Source organism: Ictalurus punctatus, chromosome 6, assembly GCF_001660625.3.
Source record: "Ictalurus punctatus breed USDA103 chromosome 6, Coco_2.0, whole genome shotgun sequence".
Classification (NCBI taxonomy): domain Eukaryota; kingdom Metazoa; phylum Chordata; class Actinopteri; order Siluriformes; family Ictaluridae; genus Ictalurus; species Ictalurus punctatus.
This window is the reverse complement of record NC_030421.2, coordinates 9,682,075-9,700,967: the sequence shown is the minus strand read 5'-3', so window position 1 is coordinate 9,700,967 and position 18,893 is coordinate 9,682,075. Positions and strand designations below refer to the sequence as shown.

General features: G+C 37.2%; 1 protein-coding gene across 8 annotated transcripts; it reads left to right on the top strand.

The window, feature by feature from the left end:
• The first annotated feature begins 938 nt into the window (after nt 1-938).
• ankzf1 (ankyrin repeat and zinc finger peptidyl tRNA hydrolase 1) lies at nt 939-18,225 on the top strand. Of its 8 annotated transcripts, none has more exons than XM_017480283.3 (17): nt 950-1,040; nt 1,166-1,324; nt 3,584-3,731; nt 5,100-5,206; nt 5,322-5,424; nt 8,369-8,538; nt 9,742-9,851; nt 11,360-11,507; nt 11,799-12,021; nt 12,406-12,495; nt 12,634-12,828; nt 12,935-13,036; nt 13,778-14,012; nt 14,293-14,404; nt 14,953-15,120; nt 15,559-15,629; nt 17,803-18,225. In XM_017480283.3, the coding sequence occupies exons 2-17, from the start codon at nt 1,256-1,258 to the stop codon at nt 17,924-17,926; spliced, it is 2,175 nt and encodes a 724-aa protein (XP_017335772.1). In that variant the 5' UTR covers nt 950-1,040; nt 1,166-1,255; the 3' UTR covers nt 17,927-18,225. The 8 variants fall into 8 exon arrangements, with proteins under 8 accessions (XP_017335773.1, XP_017335775.1, XP_017335772.1 ...); XM_017480281.3 differs by having other exon boundaries at nt 12,631-12,828; XM_017480282.3 differs by having other exon boundaries at nt 1,022-1,040; nt 1,239-1,324; nt 12,631-12,828.
• The last annotated feature ends 668 nt before the right edge of the window (nt 18,226-18,893 follow it).

Here is an 18,893-nt window from a genome sequence, read left to right as displayed (position 1 = left end):
GGTTTGAGTGATCAAATTACAGTACGGACCACGTTCACTCCTGTACTTGGTGCAGTCCAGTAATCAGATCACCCGGGACACATGTTAAAACCGCGTGTGAAAGAGGCTTAACACACACCCACTTCTCAATACTGTTAATTAGCCTTAAACACCACTTCTGCAGGTTCCTTTTCAACTTTACACATTACTTTTTTGTAATCATTTGTTGTCCAATATCATGCTCTTGTGTAAGTGTGTGTGTGAGTGGTGTGTGCGCTGTGCTCTTGTGCAAATATTGTATATATTGTTTACTACTCTATACTATCCCTGTATGTCTACATGTGTTCCTTACCTCCCTGCTGGGGAAAAAAAACAAACAAACAATAGAAACCATCACAGAACTTCTAATAGTTTCCACTACAACTACCACTGGATACAAACCATGAGCTAACCATTACCATTACCCGTCCTTAAAGGTATCCACTAGACATCAACATGCCACCAATAGAAGGCAACAAATTACCAGTAGAGACCCACAGGGACCATTACAGTTTCCATTAAATCCATTACATCCATCCATCCATCCATCCATCCTCTATACCGCTTTATCCTTTTCAGGGTCACGGGGAAACCTGGAGCCTATCCCAGGGAGCATCGGGCACAAGGCGGGGTACACCCTGGACAGGGTGCCAATCCATCGCAAGGCACAATCACATACACATCTTAAATCCATTACAATTCTCATTAAAACTATTACAAATTCTATGAGGGTTTCTATTGTTGTTGTTTTTTCTCAGCAGGGCTGTACAAAGACAAATTCCATGTACATGTATATGGAGATTTAAAGTTATTCTGATACTGATCCCAGTTTTCTCCTTGTAGCAGAAAATAAATAAAATAATAAAATCCGCTCTCAGAAAGTTTGTGAATCAAGTCGATCAAATTGGCGGTGTATTATAATAATGGCCCACTGTCTCACTAGTTGGCGGTAATGAGCTGAAATTAAATGATCTGCTGACTCCAAGAAGAAAAAGAAGGGCCGATTAAGCTCAAGCAACAAGGTACAGGTTAAAAAAAAACATTTTGGGTGTTTTTTTTTTTAATGTTCTGCTAATTACTCTCATCTTAAAGTTGTGTCTGCTGCGTATTATGATATTAAATGTAGCATTTATTCATGACTGTACAGCGAAGAAAACCGGAAAAGAAACATTGTTTTCTGCACCTGTATTGCGTATTTCCCTCACTATGATTGGATCAAGGGTCTCTCTATCAGCCAATGACAGCGCAGGAGTTGTGTTCTGATAGAAAATCCACGCGCAGGAGGGCGGTGCCTACCGGAAAACAGGTTGGAAAGAAAACAAGCTAGCGCACTAGCAATGCTTGAATAGCCTTCAGGCTTCAGTATGTTTAACGCAATTAAACACCCAACTTAACCATAATTAAACGTAAACAACACGACAGTCTAGCAGGATAACAATAATTAAGTTATTTATCAATTAAAATTTCTTAATTATTTTCAGACAAAGAGTAAACTAGCTAGCTAACATTGTGAGTTTAGTCCTGTATACAGCAGTCTGACTACAGTGTGTTAATGTGTATTAAAGGAAAGCCCCTGTATTAAAGGGTAGAATGGGCGCTGTGGGGTGGTTACATTTTAAAATACAACTACACTGGACATATTTGATTATTACAAGGAAATTTTGATTGGCAACAGCCCTACAGCAGCTTTCAACAGTACAAGGTCAGTACAAACCCAAAACTAAACACAACACTATCTCGTTACAGTTGCACCTGTCAAGGGGTGGGATACATTAGCCAGCAAGTGAAAAGTCAGATCTCAAAGTTGATGTGTTGGAAGCAGGAAAAATGGGCAAGTGTAAGGATCTGAGTGACTTTGACAAGGGCCAAATTGTGATGGCTAGACTGGGTCAGAGCATCTCCAAAACGGCAGGTCTTTGGGGCGTTCGTGAAGGCTAGCCGTCTGGTCCAATCCTGCAGAAGAGCTACTGTAGCACAAATTGCTGAAAAAGTGAATGCTGGCTATTATAGAAAGGTGTCAGAGCACACAGTGCATGGCAATTGCTGTGTATGGGGCTAGACCAGATGGGCTAGCCTTCACTCCCTGCAAGCATCAATGAGTCTTGGATGCCCATGACCCTGTTGCCGGTTCACTGGTTGTCTTTTGTTGGACCACTTTTGGTGGGTACTAACCACTGCATACCGGGAACACCCCACAAGACCTGCCATTTTCGAGATTGTCTGACCCAGTCGTCTAACCATCACAATTTGGCCCTTGTCAAAGTCTCTCAGATCCTTATGCTTCCACATTTTTCCTGCTTCCAACACGTCAACTTTGAGAACTGACTGTTCGCTTGTTACCTAATATATCCCACCCCTTGACAGGTGCCATTGTAACAAGATAATCAATGTTATTCATGTCACATGTCAGTGGTTTTAACATTGTGGCTAATCATGGGGGACATTTTGCTGGCATGGTTTGGGACTGATTGACAGTTATTCCAGTGTTTTGAGTTCTCTGCTTTAAAGATGAGCTGATGCAGTGAGCTTGCTTCCTGTCACAGTCAGTGGAGAGTTCATTAATTTGAAATAAAATCTATCATTGTATGTCTGAATTAAGTATCATTAAAACGTTCATAGTTAACACCAGTTATCGACACTGTATGGCCAAAAGTATGTGGAAAACTGACCACCATCATCATCAATGCCTGACCTCACTAATGCTCTTGTGGCTGAATGAGCCAAAATCCCTACAGCCACACTTGAAAATCTAGTGGAAAGCCTTCTCAGAAGTGTGGAGGTGAATAGGATGTTCAATAAATAAGCACATATGAGTGTGATAGTCAGGTGTCCACAAACTTTTGTCAATATAGTGTATATTTATTTGGGATGCCACCAAAAAATTTTGCTGAAAATAGTAAAAACAAAAAAACACAGCACTTTCAGTTTTTAAAATGAATTTAATGGAAATTATAATTGGACACTGATTTAAAAAGCTGTTTGTTTGCTTTGATCTTCTGCCACGGTCCGAAACTATTCAAGATTTCACAAGGGACATTAGACAAGTGATTTGTAAATGGACTGAAAATGTACTGCATTACACTTTTTACTGTTCACTGTCCTTACCACCATCATCCTGAAAAAGTTATCAAGAAATAGGAAGTGAGATTCATGGGAGGAACGTTTGAATATGTCTGCCTTAGATGGACGCGTCACTTTATCCTATCATGAAACATTTGTATTCTGGTGGTTTCTTCCATGATCCATTCACATCCACAGTGCACAAAGGCTCACTGAATGGTTTGCAGAGGATGAAAGTTATGTAAATCATATGCGATGACCTCTGCAGTCACTAGAACCACTACTGAACCCCTATAGGAAACTTTTGGAGTGATGTGTTAGACAGCATTAGAGAATTGTAGAATCTATGCCAAGGTGCACTGAAGCTTTTCTGGTGACTAATGCTGTCCTAAAACCTACTAAAAGACTTTTTGTTGTTTTTTCCTTTTCATTTGTCACCATACATTTGCTAAATAATAAGTTTCAGAGTCTGGTATGATAACTGCCCTTTTATTTATTCCCTCAGTCCCTTGAGTGTGCCTCTTTCATGATGGCCAGACCGGATCGCTGCTCTTTGTTTGACCTTGTTGTTGATCTGAAGCTCACTGATGGACTCAGGGATATTTCAGACATGCATAATCATCAGGAAACTCTCCATCTCACCATCAGAGAGGGTACATTGTGTTTTTCCAAATGAATATTTTCTTGTCAACAGCATAACGGACACTGTTTTCCACCTGTTGCTAAGAGTATATATTTATTTTTATATACGTATGTATGTGATTTATAAGTGATTATATGTTTTTGGGAAGTGCAATTTTTATTCTGTGCATTTGGGAACATCCACAGCAGAAGGTGAATAACAAGTGCAGGATGAATCAGGCAGGTCTAGAGGGCAAGAAAATACACAACAGTAAAATTGTCAGGATCAGGCACCAAGATCACATCAGGCAGCAGGAGAACACATACAGTGCCCTCCACTAATATTGGCACCCTTGGTAAATATGAGCAAAGAATGCTTTGAAAAATTGTCTGTATTGTTTAAGCTATTGATCTTTTGTTGAAAAAAAAATCACAAAAGCTCTACTCTCATGGATATCAAACAATTGCAAACAAAACACAGGCTTATTAAAAAAAAAAAAAAATCTTTGTTAAATATAGGAGTGCAACATTTATTGGCACCCTTTTTAGTACTTTCTTTTTTTTTTAATACTTTCTGCTACCTCCCTTTGCCAAGATAACAGCTCTTCTCCTATAATGCCTGATGAGGTTGGAGAATACATGGCAAGGGATCTGAGATAATTCCTCCATACAGAATGCAGATCCTTCAAATTTTGAGGTCCATGCTGGTGGACCTCAAATTTGGCCTATGTGTTCCCTCATATTTATATTCCTGTGAAACAGGAAGTCATGGTTGAACAATTTCCTGTTCTTAGTCACCCAGGTATGCTAAAAAAAAAAAAAAAAAAAAGTTAAATATCAGTGGGAATATATTTCAAATATATTTATCTCATATGAATTCATAGGGGTGCCAATAATTGTTGCACACCTATATTTAACAATTTTTTTAATACCTGTTTTGTGTTTGCAATTGTTTATCCATGACAGCCGAGTATTTTTTAAATTATTTTTAACAAAAGGTGAAAAGGTTAAACAATAAAGACAATTTTTCACTGCCGCCTTAGCTCATATTTACCAAGAGTGCCAATATTAGTGGAGGGCCCTGTACTACACAACAGAATGCATTTTTGGGTATGCTCTTATCCTACAGTGGTTTAAAAGGGCGTACAATTTGAGAGAGTGGTAACACAGGCTTGAGGGCACCCTAGGATATAAAGTGTTCGACTTTGTAAGAAGAAGCTCCGTCCTCTTCTGTAATCTTCATAATTCTAGGTACTAATAAAGAGCCTGCACTTTTTGATTGAAGCAGGCAATATCTGTAATATTTGTACTTTACTATAATATGTGACTATGTTCAGTTGATTGTAAATGAAGGTCTTGCTTCAGTGTTTAGAAATTAAGTGAAATGTATTTGATTGTAGAATTTCCTGATGATAAGAGAGGAATGGATGAAAGAAGAGACGAGGTAGTGTCAGACAGGAAGTTTTGCTCTGCGTGTCAGTGTTCGTTTGAAAGTCGTGAAGAGCAGGTGCAGTAATTTTATACAAAGCTTTTCCAATCAAAATATTTACTCCACTCAGTAAACATCATTATATACAGGCTACTGTTTTATCAGATTTTCTGCACTTTTTATGTTTATTCAGGTGGAGCATTATAAACTGGACTGGCATCGCTTCAATCTGAAGCAGCGACTGGCTGGAAGATCACCAGTCACAGTGGAGGAATTTGAAAAGAAGACAGGAATGGGTACTCTTATTTGCTCACTCATCTCAAATTCGAGAATCTGAAAATCTCTCTAGGATCCTGAAAATCACATCCATTTTTTATTTGTACTGTATTTTATACCAAGTTAGTAAAGAAAAGGATACTTGGTATAGTGTGTGTATATAGTGCACCGTTACTTATGTTCTGTTAACTGAAGCCCATAAAATAAACTAGTGCCGCAGCAACTAATTGATAAAATCGATAATAATCCATTATGAAAATCATTGTCAAAGAATCTCATTATCCATTAGTTAGTCTGTGTGGCGCAGGGTACATTTAGGCTGCGTCCGAAATCGCGTACTACCCTACTACACAGTAGGCGAAAAAGCAGTACACCAGAGGGGTAGTATGTCTGAATTCTCAGTAAGCGAGAAACAGTAGGTGAGAAATTCACACTACACACACACACACAGTGATTAGTACATACTGTTTCATCAGCCGTGCAGTAGGTACTGCATCGAAGGTACCATCACAGTACGCACTTTTGGATGCAGCCTTACTCATTGCGTTACTTCTGTTCCGACAACACACGTGGGAGAGTACATGCTAAAGTTGTGTCCCAAATGGCGTACTGTACACTAACACTATGCACTTTCTACTCTACCATCTAATGTATGGATTTTAGAAAGGTAATATAATCTCAAATGGAACAAATGGTTTTTTATTAACCGAAAGTATAAGCCGCTTCCCAGTCGATGGCGGATGACGTCAAACGCACGTAACGCAATGCCGTTAGCTTTAGCAGACTAACCAGAGTCAAGGACAATGTATTTCTTCAGCTTACTATTTATGTAAGTGTTACCTTTTATGCGCAACATGACCACAGTCACCATCAGACGGAGGCATAATCATCAAGTGACAGTGTAAAAAAAAAGTGTGCGACCCAAGTCCTCTAAGGCAGGAGAGCATTTTATATTAAATGCCACGAAGAAGAATGTAACCTGCAAACTTTACAAAGTGGAGCTTGTGTAGCATGGAAGCTCGACATCCAAAATGCTCCACTGTGCAAGGGGCTGGGGAAACTGGTGTGAGCAGTTTAAAAGATTTATTTTACTTCAAGTTTATTGTCATTATATTCTGTATTTGCACACTTGCAGTGTAACTTCTGTCGTTTATTATAACTAAAGTGATCTATTAGTAACGAGGCTGCCTTGCTCCTCAATCGCAATGTAGACGTGATAAACAGTAGGAGCTCAAGCAAGATCTGTAATGTCTAATTAAAATGCTACGATCAAAGTAAACATAACTAAAACAAAATGCTTAAAGGCAGTGAGCAACAGAAACCATATGGTGCAGTGAAAGTGAGATTATTAATAAAAATGAATTATTTTATCAGTAATGAATTTATTATTAATTTGCATCCATTAAAATAATGCAGAAATATTCACATATAATTTAAATATAAATTTATATATATATATATATATATATATATATATATATATATATATATATATATATATATATATATATATATATATTAATTAGTGTGTGTGGTATGTATGTATATAATATATAAAATACTGAAAGTATGCCCCCTCCCCCATCTGTTTAATTGAAAAAAAAATTCATCTGATTAATCGATTATGAAAATAATCATTAGTTGCATAAACAGATATGCTGATCAGTTCTCAAACTTTGTCCAAAATTCTCAGTCAAATTGAATCCCTAGATAGAATATTATAATAAAAAAAGTCATAAAGTTTTTGATGATTTTACATGCTTTTTTAAGAACCAGTAAAGCACATTTTGAAGCAGTAGCACTGACTGCTAAATTGTTAATCTAATAAATGACTTATAATCACTAATGCTCATATTAGCGTCCCTCTAAATTTAGAGTGAATCAGCAGAAGCAGCCCTATGTTGATCCTACATTAAGTAGAAAGTATGCTTCACTTTTACTAGCAACAGCGTGCAGTACGCATGCCACAAATTTCGTCATCAGCAGAGGATGCGCGCCACCCGATTTTTACTTCGTATGCATAGGTCGCACATGCGCATGTAATTCTTTTACACTATTTAGTTGTTCCATAAGGTGGCAACAGTGAACCAGGGCCATTGATTCTCAGGGTAGTTGAAGAAAAATGGAAGAGATGGAAATGAGTGCAGGTTAGAAAGTACCTGCATTTGTATAATTCCAGACTTAAAGTGTATAAAGATTTGTATATGGGTGCTAATCGTGGCGAGAGATTGCCCAAGCATTGTTTTTCGTGTTGTTGTGGTTCTTCTTTGTTGTCCTCCTTCATAACAACAGACTTGCTTTACTGCTCTTTACTGACTTGTAGGCCAGGATGGGTAGTGCAAGTTGTCGTAATGCACAAGTGTCGACTGTGTATTGAAAGTCTATGCATACGACTGTGTGCATAATCTAGCATACACGTAAAAAAAAAAAAACAACAACAAAAAACCGTTATAAAGTATACCAGTTAAGCTTCTAAGAAGTATTCGGATTCACTAAAATAAAATATATTTCAACATTTTCATGAATAATTAGTCTTAGTCAGTTAATAGCCACTAACTAAATTTCTCCTGTCCTATGTGTAAGTTCATCCTGTATGTGTAAATTATCTTGTTTTAAATAAATGTCTTGTTTAAATAAAATGCCTCTATTAAAAGAATATAATATTTATATCTTGGTATAATAAATCAAAGGTAGAAACTACTTCACTAATGGTAAACTCACATGTAGACAATTATGTCATAATCAGTGTCACTGATTTTGACAGACATTTGTTGCAACTGTACTTCATTTCTTTGTGTCTGTCAGTGAGGTTTTTTTTCCCATACATAGTTAGATATTATGGAAAGTTTTTTTATTGTGTCCTTCAATTATTTGAGAATTAAATTAATAAATTGAAATTCAAATTAAATCCATATTTTAAAGGTCAGTGTTATGTGTCTAATTTTCTTGTGTGTTTGTGAACAGGTGACGTCTCGAGTATTTCAGGTTCAGACTCTGAGGATGAGGAGTCACGCAGTGAGGATGACAATGATGGTGTTATTTCTTATGGAGGCCGTTTAACTACTAGGGTTTTGCTCCAAAACTCACAGGGACAGTATTTATGTCTTTACCGCTGTGCAGTACAGAAAAGGACAGTAAGTACATTAGTAGAATTTTGCACAAAGTTTTTCATAACATGTAACTTTTGGGTTTATTTTAAGTATGTTTATAAACTTCCATATGAACAGTGCTAGACTAGCCCTTATGGAAGATTTGCATGCATTTCATTTGCATGTATTTATAAGGGATTTTAACCTTAATGTAATTAGTGTTATGCTCACTGTTGTTATGAAAATGATCCACCAATATTCTTTTGGTTTCTTACATGTAGAGTTAACCACATCTCTTGCAGTATCCTGCAGTGAAACAAGAGGAGGGAAGATTAGTGATAAATGTGTATCCTATCTCAAATTTTAATTTTTTTCACTGTGCAATTTCAGAAGTGCTTCATCATAAGTCATATGCTGCCCCCCCCCCCCCCCCCCCCCAACACACACACAAACCTCTACAAACTGCATTTTCTTTTCAATAAGGACAGTGCAGTTACTATCTATCTATCTATCTATCTATCTATCTATCTATCTATCTATCTATCTAATCTATCTATCTGCCTACCTAGCTACCAACCCACCTACCTACCTACCTACCTATCTATATATACATATAAACATATATATAAAATCCAGGAAATAACTGCATACGTACACTAAAAGTATGCAGACACCTGACCCTTGCACCCATTTGTGGTTCTTCCAGAAACTGTTGCCACAATCACACAGTTGTATAGAATGTCTTTGTATGCTGTAGCATTTAGAATTCCTTTCACTGGAACTAAGAGACTAAAAGCGAGCTCCATAAGGGCATGGTTTGCCAAGTTTGGTGTGGAAGAAATTGAGTGTCCTGCACAGAGCCCTGACCTCAACCCCAGTGAATATCTTTGGTATGAACTGGAACACCAACTTGGTGCCAAGCCTTCCAACCCGACATCAGTGCCTGAACTCTTGTGGCTGAATGAACACAAATCGCCACAGCCATGATACAAAATCTAGTGGAAAACCTTCCCAGAAGAATGAAGGCTGTTGTAGAAGCAAAGAGGAAACAATTAAATATTAATGCCCAGGGTTTTGAAATGGGCTGTTCAGTGGTCAGGTGTCTACATACATTTGGCCATATAGTGTTTATATATAGCAAAACTAGTTGTGCTATAAGAACTTTTATTTATCAGAGTTAGTCATAATAAAACATAAATATGATGCTTGAGCCCCTGACATTAAAAATTAATCTTCTCTGTCCTTCAGATAGACAATGGGGCAAATTTGGTCAATTCTCTGCTGAACATCTCAGAGAAGACGGTGTGGGTGATTTTGATGACAGGCGGTGGCCATTTTGCTGGAGCTGTTTATAAAGGGTCAGTAGACTCTCACAGGTTAATTCATTATCATGTTTGTTGTATCATATGTTGTATTTTATGTTCTGATTTCTGTTTGTAATACAACAATATTATATTAACAGTGCTGTATAACCGTTTAGTTCAGGGGTGTCCAATCTTATCCGCAAAGGGCCGGTGTGGGTGCAGATTTTCATTCCAACCAAGCAGGAGCCACACCTGATTCCACCTGATTAATCAGTTGATCTTGGCTTTCAGTAGGCTCGGGTCTGGCTTCTGCTTGGTTGGAATGAAAACCTGCACCCACACCGGCCCTTTCCAGAGAAGATTAGACACCCCTGGTTTAGTTATTCACAGTTTGAATAGTGCATTATTTAAAGTACCTTGCACACTGTGCATAAAATGTTTTTAAGGTGTTAACCTGCTATTTATTCACTAGAATAATTATTTTGTTTTAATTTTCCATGTATGTTATGAATGTAACGTACTGAAACAATGCATCAGTGTTGACAACTGACAATTTACAAATATGGCATGAAGCGAAAATAATTAGATAAGGGAGCAAACTAACCTAAAATAATTTATAAATAAGACGCATGAACAGTATAATAACCGGCATACTACAGCATGATACTGGCATTCTTCAATGATAAATGAATTTGCGAATTATTGTACAGATGGTACACTAAAGACCAAATCTCCACTGTGGTTGATGAGGGCACAGCTCTGGGGGGAAAAACTATTCATGTGCCTGCTGGTTCTAGCTTTGAAGACTAGAGGGAAGGGGTTTAAAAAGGAGAAGTGAGAGGGTAAGGTGTAATCTTATCAGTATTTCTCCTGACTTTGCTCAGAAGGAATTCTGTAGTTATTGTTGATGAGGTGAGGATGGGCTAAATTTAACATTTCTTCAGCTGGTTCAGGAGAAAGATCCTCTGCTGTGGTCCTCTGCTGACTTGGCATGGAGGCTGTGTTAATATTTCTTCGCTGCCAGCAGGACATAGTGGTGTCTAGGATGTTGAGTAGCTCAAGTCCTGCATCCTTTTTTCTTTTTATAATATGATATTAGACTCTTTCACTCTTATTTGCTTTATTTATAATTTCTCTCTCACTCACTTTGTCTCCTAATTGACTGCCAGTCACTGTAAGATCAGAATGCTTTTTATTGGATGTATATGAATTTTGTATGCTCTTTTACCTCCAATTTGAACCCAACATCCATGACACAGCTATGACTGTGAATTACTATTACAGGAATGTCAAAAAAGAGACCACAGAGCCATTGAAACTGCAATTATGTGAGACATAGTTACTGTTCAATAAATTCCTACTTGTCTGTTGTACTTGAGATGTATGTACACGCTAGAAATGCACACTTTTTTATTAAGTCCTTAAATAATCCCTGTTGTATGATGTGTGATGTAATTCTCTTTAAAAATCTGAAATTGTAAACAGATATGTTGATGGGTATTGGTTTGTATGATTAGATCACTCCATGACTAGTTGCCAACAAAGTTATTCTTATTTTACAGGAAAGAGGTGCTGCAGCATAAGACCTTCCACCGTTACACTGTTCGAGCAAAACGGGGAACAGCTCAGAATGTCCATGATGCCCAGAATAGAGCCCCCAAATCAGCTGGATCCGCTCTTCGGCGCTATAATGAGGCAGCATTAACGAAGGCAAGTACAAATTAACACTTGATTGGATGCTTGTTCCATTACACCAGGCCATCTGTTTAGACTCTATAGCAAGACATTTATTTTGAAATACACACTCTATCGTCTCTTAATTTGTATATAATAACAAGAGCACAAGTTAATTTTATTTTAAATAAACCAGTAGCATACCAATAGTAAACCGATTTAAAGTTTTTTGCAGGAGGAACAGATTGAGAGGTATAAATAATTTCAGTATCCACAGTTTTTTAGATATGTACATAACAGCACTGCACACAACCACTTCCTCACCAGGATATTCAGGAGCTGCTGAAGAACTGGGCTGAATATTTAATGCAGGCCGATGCCATTTTCCTTCGAACCCCGAAATATAACCGAAGTGTGTTCTTTGGAGGCCGTGAAGCACCACTTGGGAAAAAAGACCCAAGAATTCGATCAATTCCTTTTGCTACTCGCAGAGCCACATTCAGTGAAATAACACGTGTACACGACGTCCTCTCAGTGCTGCAGATTTACGGTATGTATGTATCTATCTATCTATCTATTTATTTATCTTTATTGATTTTTAGGTTAGTAATATCGATGATCTATATTAATATTGACAGTATTGTAAAGGGAAAAAAACTGTGACAATGCTATTGGATGCACAAACAATCAAACTAAATAAATCAGTATTTATATTCATAAAATTGATATCTATAAACAATATCAGACAATTTAACCTCAGTACCTTAAGGGGAAAAAAAGGTTTTGGCTCTTTAAATTATAAATGTCCCTACAGTGTCAAAACATTTACATATATTTCACATGTAATCCTTTGAAAATCTTTTCATAATTACTGTTAATTTGTTGTGTACATAATTTATTATTTATATATACATTTGTGGACCTATATTTACAGATAAGACCACAGACGTATCCAGCATTCTCAAGTTGTCCAAGAGAACGTGGCTGAAAAAACCCTCAAATAAAACCAATCGAATTGCAGCAGGTGAGTTACAGCTCTGATCACTGAAGCTGGTGTGTGTGTGTGTGTGTTTGTTTTTGTTTTGAGTAAATCCACACTGACACTGTGTTTTTCTGTTGAAGTATGTGGATCTGTACACTTGGTGTGTCTCTGTGTCAGTAGGTTACCAGGTAGACCAACAGGAAGAAGAGGAGGAGGATGATGATGTTTCTGTACAGCTGCAGATGGAGGATCTGACGTTAACGACTGTGGATTTAAAGGAACATGAGATCAAACCCAGCAAGAAGAAACGAAGAAGGAGGAAAGAAAGAAAGCCAGAGGCAACTGAGAAAGAGGGGAAATTGATGGAGAAAGAAGGTATTATTTTTCAAACCAAAATCATTTTTTCATTTAAAACATTTTTGGTTGAAGTCAGTTTTGTCATTTTGTTATATATTTATTATATTTATGCATGCTCGGTTAGACTTTGTCAGCAGGGAGCTAAAGGATGAGACAGGGAATGAAAAGGCGGAAAAAGAGAAAACAGAAGGCAAGAAAAATACGAAGAACAACGAACATGAAGAAGGTACAATGTATGAAAGACATGGACTCAAGAATATATATACATTATAATATAGATTATTTTTAACATTAAATTAACAAGGTTAGTTTAAAATTTCACAAATATCAAACTAACATATCTTTTGCAGAAAGGGATTAAGTTTGGTGATGATAGGACAAACCTCAGCTGACCTTCATGCACTTTGCATAGAAAGTCCACATTTTAACATCATCGGAGTTATCACCCAAAAATATACAAAAAGAGCAGTCTTCCATTGTTTAGCCCAATAAAAACAGCACATGAGCCAGTCAACATCTGGAATAATTGACAGTTGCGTAGGTATTTTGAACTCTCCAGTATTAACCGACCCCCCTGGAAGCCCTGCCCTCTTTCCTCCAATCTCACATTAGTAATGTCTCATCTTAGTTTTCTCACTCGGACATACGAACATAGTGTGCTCGATTCCTCAGTGTCATGGTCAATGGAGAATGTTCTGAAATCATTAATATGAAATAAAATTTATTAATGAGCGTTTTATTCGCTTAATATTAGACAAGTATGTATTTAACATCAGCTAAATATATTTATTAAGCATGCATTAAAAAAAAGTTTCAGTATCCTACAAAGAAGTGTATGTGGATGGTTGAGCTTTGTGCTTACCAGTGTACTTTGCTTTATGAAAAACATTATAAAATGTTCAAAAGTGTACTAGGATTTTAGCTAAATGTTTGGCCTAGTGTTAATGTTTCATATGTGTGCATTTAGATGAAGCGTGTGTATTGTGTGAGTTCAGCATCAGAGATGCTCTCTACACTGCGTGTAAAACGGGTGACACAGAGGCGTTACGCACACTCCTGGAGCAATACAAGCACGTGTTGATCCAACTCCTTAACACACCCATTGACTCTGCCGGATATACACTGCTGCACGTGGCATCAGCAGCTGCACAGAAACATGCTGTTACTCTTTTATTGGAGATGGGAAGTGACCCAACATGCAGGTAACACAGATCCACCGGAAACATCTGCTGAAAACTATACACACATATACATGGCAAAACATCTACATAGAGGCACACTCTTCAACCAGCGAATGTCCAAATATTACCAGACTCATAGTTTTCAAATAAATAAACACACGCATTGTATTCTCATAGTTTAGTATGGAATATTTTATATTCTATACAGCTGTATGCTGTGATTAAGGGTGGGAACCATTTACACTTTTATAAAGGCATGTATTATTTCTCTCTCCTTTTTGTGTGTGTGCGGGATACACAGGGATAGGAAAGGCCAGACACCATATGCAGTCGCACCAGACAAAGAAAGCAGAAACATGTTCAGGAAATTTATGGCTGAACAGCCGAACAAATATGACTATGCTAAAGCTCAGGTATGGTACACACAGGTGACCTCATCAAATGACATCATTACTCTTAGCATTTATTCCAAATATTTTATTTTATCACTGTTGTCATCTTCTCTTTATCTATCTATCTAATTTTTACACATACACACAGTCATGGGCTATGCCCTAAACCATATACAGCCATGCTAAATGATGAACCACCAGAGCTCTGTTTATTTGCTAGATGTTCATCAACTACTATGAATGCTCTCTTTTACCGTGACAGCTGTCCCAAAACATGCTACCATACATTTAAGTACAACATATACATAATAACACATAATATTGCTATTTTTACTCATTATTTACTATATTAATATGTGTAGACTTGCTTTATCATGATTTAATTGAAAAATAATTTGCCTCAGCAACTTTTTCACCTCAAGCCAGAAGAAAAATTTCCTCTGTATTTATTTTTTATTTCTGTTTTTTTTTTTTTTCATTAAAGTTTTCCAATGCACTGACTTGAGTTTTATTAAGAATGTGCATGCTTAATAATTAAAAGTTTGAGGTGAACAGTTGGTGTATTAAAGGTTCCAGGACCACTGACTGCTGAAATAGAGAGCAAGAAAGCAGAAAAGAAAAAGGCACAGAAGGCAGCAAAGAAGCAGCGTGAGAAGGAGCAGAGAGAGGAGAAACGAAGAGAAGAGGAGGAGCAAGAGGAGAAGAGGAGGTTTTTATCACTTAGTGACCGAGAAAAGGTACTGTGAGAGGAGGAAAAAATGTCTGGTAAATAGCAGGAATAAATGTGGGTCTAATGATCAACCATATGCTATGAACTTACAGGATCCAATTCTGTTTAATCTTATTTATATAACCGTTACATTTGTAAAGTATTATTAAACTATTAAAATATTACACTATTAAATCGCTTTTGAAAATGGGCATTGTCACAATGTAGCTTTACAGAAATCCAGACATAGATTTAAATTGAAATTCCTGCCAGAGCTGACAGTGGCAAGACAAACTCTGTTATGACATGAGGAAGAAACCTTCAGAGGAGCCAGACTATATTACGTATACTGCATACAGACAACAAATAGGTTCCATCGATTACCCAAAGGGCTTCTTCAGTTTGTCTTTCTGACAGTTTCTTCTTCTGGGAGTGTATAAATCATAGTGTTTGCGTGCTTGTTTAGCGAGCGCTGGCTGCAGAAAGACGACTGGCGGAGCAGGTGGCCACAACGGGAGGAACACTCACTAATATCAGGTACACGTTGCATAATGTTATTGAGTGTGTTTAGTGCTTTAAAGACTTACTTACAATTTAAAAGAGGAATGCTATATTGTGGTTTATTATAACTAGAATCATCAAGATTTATAACTAGTTATTGACCTTTAGTATAAGGTCAGTTTAACAAAGTACATTATCCTGCTTTCTTTACCATCTACTGCACTGTTTTTTTTTTTGTAAATGTATTTGACGATTAGTCTACATATCGCCAAAGTGTACTATACAGTGCATCCGGAAAGTATTCACAGCGCTTCACTTTTCCCACATTTTGTTATGTTACAGCCTTATTCCAAAATGGATTAAATTCATTATTTTCCTCAAAATTCTACAAACAATACCCCATAATGACAACATGAAAGAAGTTTGTTTGAAATCTTTGCAAATTTATTAAAAATAAAAAAACAAAAATAAGCACATTTACATAAGTATTCACAGCCTTTGCACAATACTTTGTTGAAGCACCTTTGGCACCAATTACAGCCTCAAGTCCTTTTGAGTATGATGCTACAAGCATGGCACACCTATTTTTGGGCAGTTTCTCCCATTCTTCTTTGCAGGACCTCTCAAGCTCCATCAGATTGGGGAGCGTCTGTGCACAGCCATTTTCAGATCTCTCCAGAGATGTTCAATTGGGTTCAAGTCTGGGCTCTGGCTGGGCCACTCAGAGACATTCACAGAGTTGTCCTGTAGCCACTCCCTTTGTTATCTTTGCTGTGTGCTTAGGGTCATTGTTCTGTTGGAAGATGAACCTTCGCCCCAGTCTGAGGTCCAGAGCGCTCTGGAGCAGGTTTTCATCAAGGATGTCTCTGTATATTGCTGCATTCATCTTTCGCTCAATCCTGACTAGTCTCCCAGTTCCTGCCGCTGAAAAACATCCCCACAGCGTGATGCTGCCACCACCATGCTTCACTGTAGGGATGGTATTGGCCAGGTTTCCTCCAGACATGATGCTTGCCATTCAGGCTATAGAATTCAATCTTTGTTCAATCTTTGGTCTGAGAGTCCTTCAGGTGCCTTTTGGCAAACTCCAGGCGGGCTGTCGTGCATTTTACTGAGGAGTGGCTTCCATCTGGCCACTCTACCATTCAGGCCTGATTGATGGAGTTCTGCAGAGATGGTTGTTCTTCTGGAAGGTTCTCCTCTCTCCACAGAGACACGCTGGAGCTCTGTCAGAGTGACCATCGGGTTTTTGGTCACCTCCCCGACTAAGGCCCTTCTCCCCTGATTGCTCAGTTTGGCTGGGCGGCCAGCCCTTGGAAGAGTCCTGCTGGTTCCAGACTTCTTCCATTTACAGATGATGGAGGCCACTGTGTTCATTGGGACCGTCAGTGCTGCAGAAATGTTTCTGTACCCTTCCCCAGATCTGTGCCTCGATACAATCCTGTCTCGGAGGTCTCCAGACAATTCCTTGGACTTCATGGCTTGGTTTGTGCTCTGACATGCCTTGTTAACTGTGAAACCTTATATAGACAGGTGTGTGCCTTTCCAAATCATGTACAATCAACTGAATTTACCACAGGTGGACTCCAGTCAAGTTGTAGAAACATCTCAAGGATGATCAGTGGAAACAGGATGCACCTGAGCTCAATTTTGAGTGTCATGTCAAAGGCTGTGAATACTTGTGCTTTTTTGTTTTTTATTTTTAATAAATTTGCAAAGATTTCAAACAAACTTCTTTCATGTTATCATTATGGGGTATTGTTTGTAGAATTTTGATTAAAATAATGAATTTAATCAATTTTGGAATAAGGCTGTAACATAACAAAATGTGGGAAAAGTGAAGCACTGTGAATACTTTCCAGATGTACTGGAATGCCTGCTGCTTGCTCCTTGATATTGCATTGGACTTAACCAACTGCTTGTTTAACTGCAGCCATTCATTCATCTTCAGTAAATGCTATAACTGCCCAGGGTCCCTGTAGCTCAATAATTTGTTTCTATTTTGGGAACTACAACCAACTATGGTCATTAGACAACAGTGCGGAGGCACACTGCAGGATTAGAATATAAGAAGTTCTGTTGTGTTGACTTGCAGTTTCTTACTCTGTGTGTGTGTGTGTGTGTGTGTGTGTGTGTGTGTGTGTGTGTGTGTGTGTGTGTGTGTTTGTTCATTCATTCATTCATTCATTCATTCATTCATTCATTGTAGGCGATGCTGGCAGTGTGGAGAATCTCTGCTGGGGAAAGTTCCATTTGAATATCTAAATTACTGTTTCTGCTCAACACGCTGTGTCCAAACACACCATAAAAACAACAGCGCTGCCAAAATGTAACTCTGGGGAGAGATATTGTAATACTACTGCCACAACTGAAGAGCTTTCACTATAATTTATCCATTATTGCCATTTCATTTAGTGTAAGGTTGTTAGAGTGACGGTTTGATTTTTAATTGTGTTTAAATTTAATTATATAATTATTTACTCAGTGCTGACTAATGATGAGTAATACAAACATGAACAACACTGTAATGGAAATAAAAAGAATAAAAATAGAAAATATGACTCTAGCAGTAAGGGAGTTTAATTATTCATGCAATATAAATATAAAATAAAATTTGAAGTGGATGAACTCATTCTCCTGTTATTTGGTCCTTTTTGTACATTTAAAAAAAAAAAAATTTGTCAGGACAACTGATTGTTTTCACATTTCTATCACAGGAGTATTTTTAATATATTTCTAATACAAAAATTACTTAAAATTACTTTCATTTTCTAATATCTGCAGAGTTATGTTTTGTTTTAATTATATAAACAATTGGTTAATAAATGGTTTTACTGCTGAATATAAAATCAGATGGCGCATGCATGTTTATATTTCAGTGATAGCACAGAAATTGAGACATTTTTTTTAAACTAGCATCATTTTAAAAATGTCTGTTTATTAATATCTAGGGCTTTTTAAAGCCTTGTTAATAAAAACAACATTTAAGACATTTTTATGGTTTAGTAACATTTATATTTTTTATTCTTAATGTCTTAAATATCACACATTTATTTGTAGCATTGTGTATTAATAAAATGGTATTTTACTTGAAGTAAACACATAAATAATACTATAATATATAAGGTCAAATTTGTGCAGCTTCTGGTAAATATGATCCAGAAATTAAATTTGTTCTGTCAAAGTTAATTTTATTTATTTACTTATTTTATAAATCATAGAATATTTATTGGAAAACCGCATTTCATATTATAACACCTTCCCTCAATCCACCTCCAGGGTGCGTACATAATTGAAGTA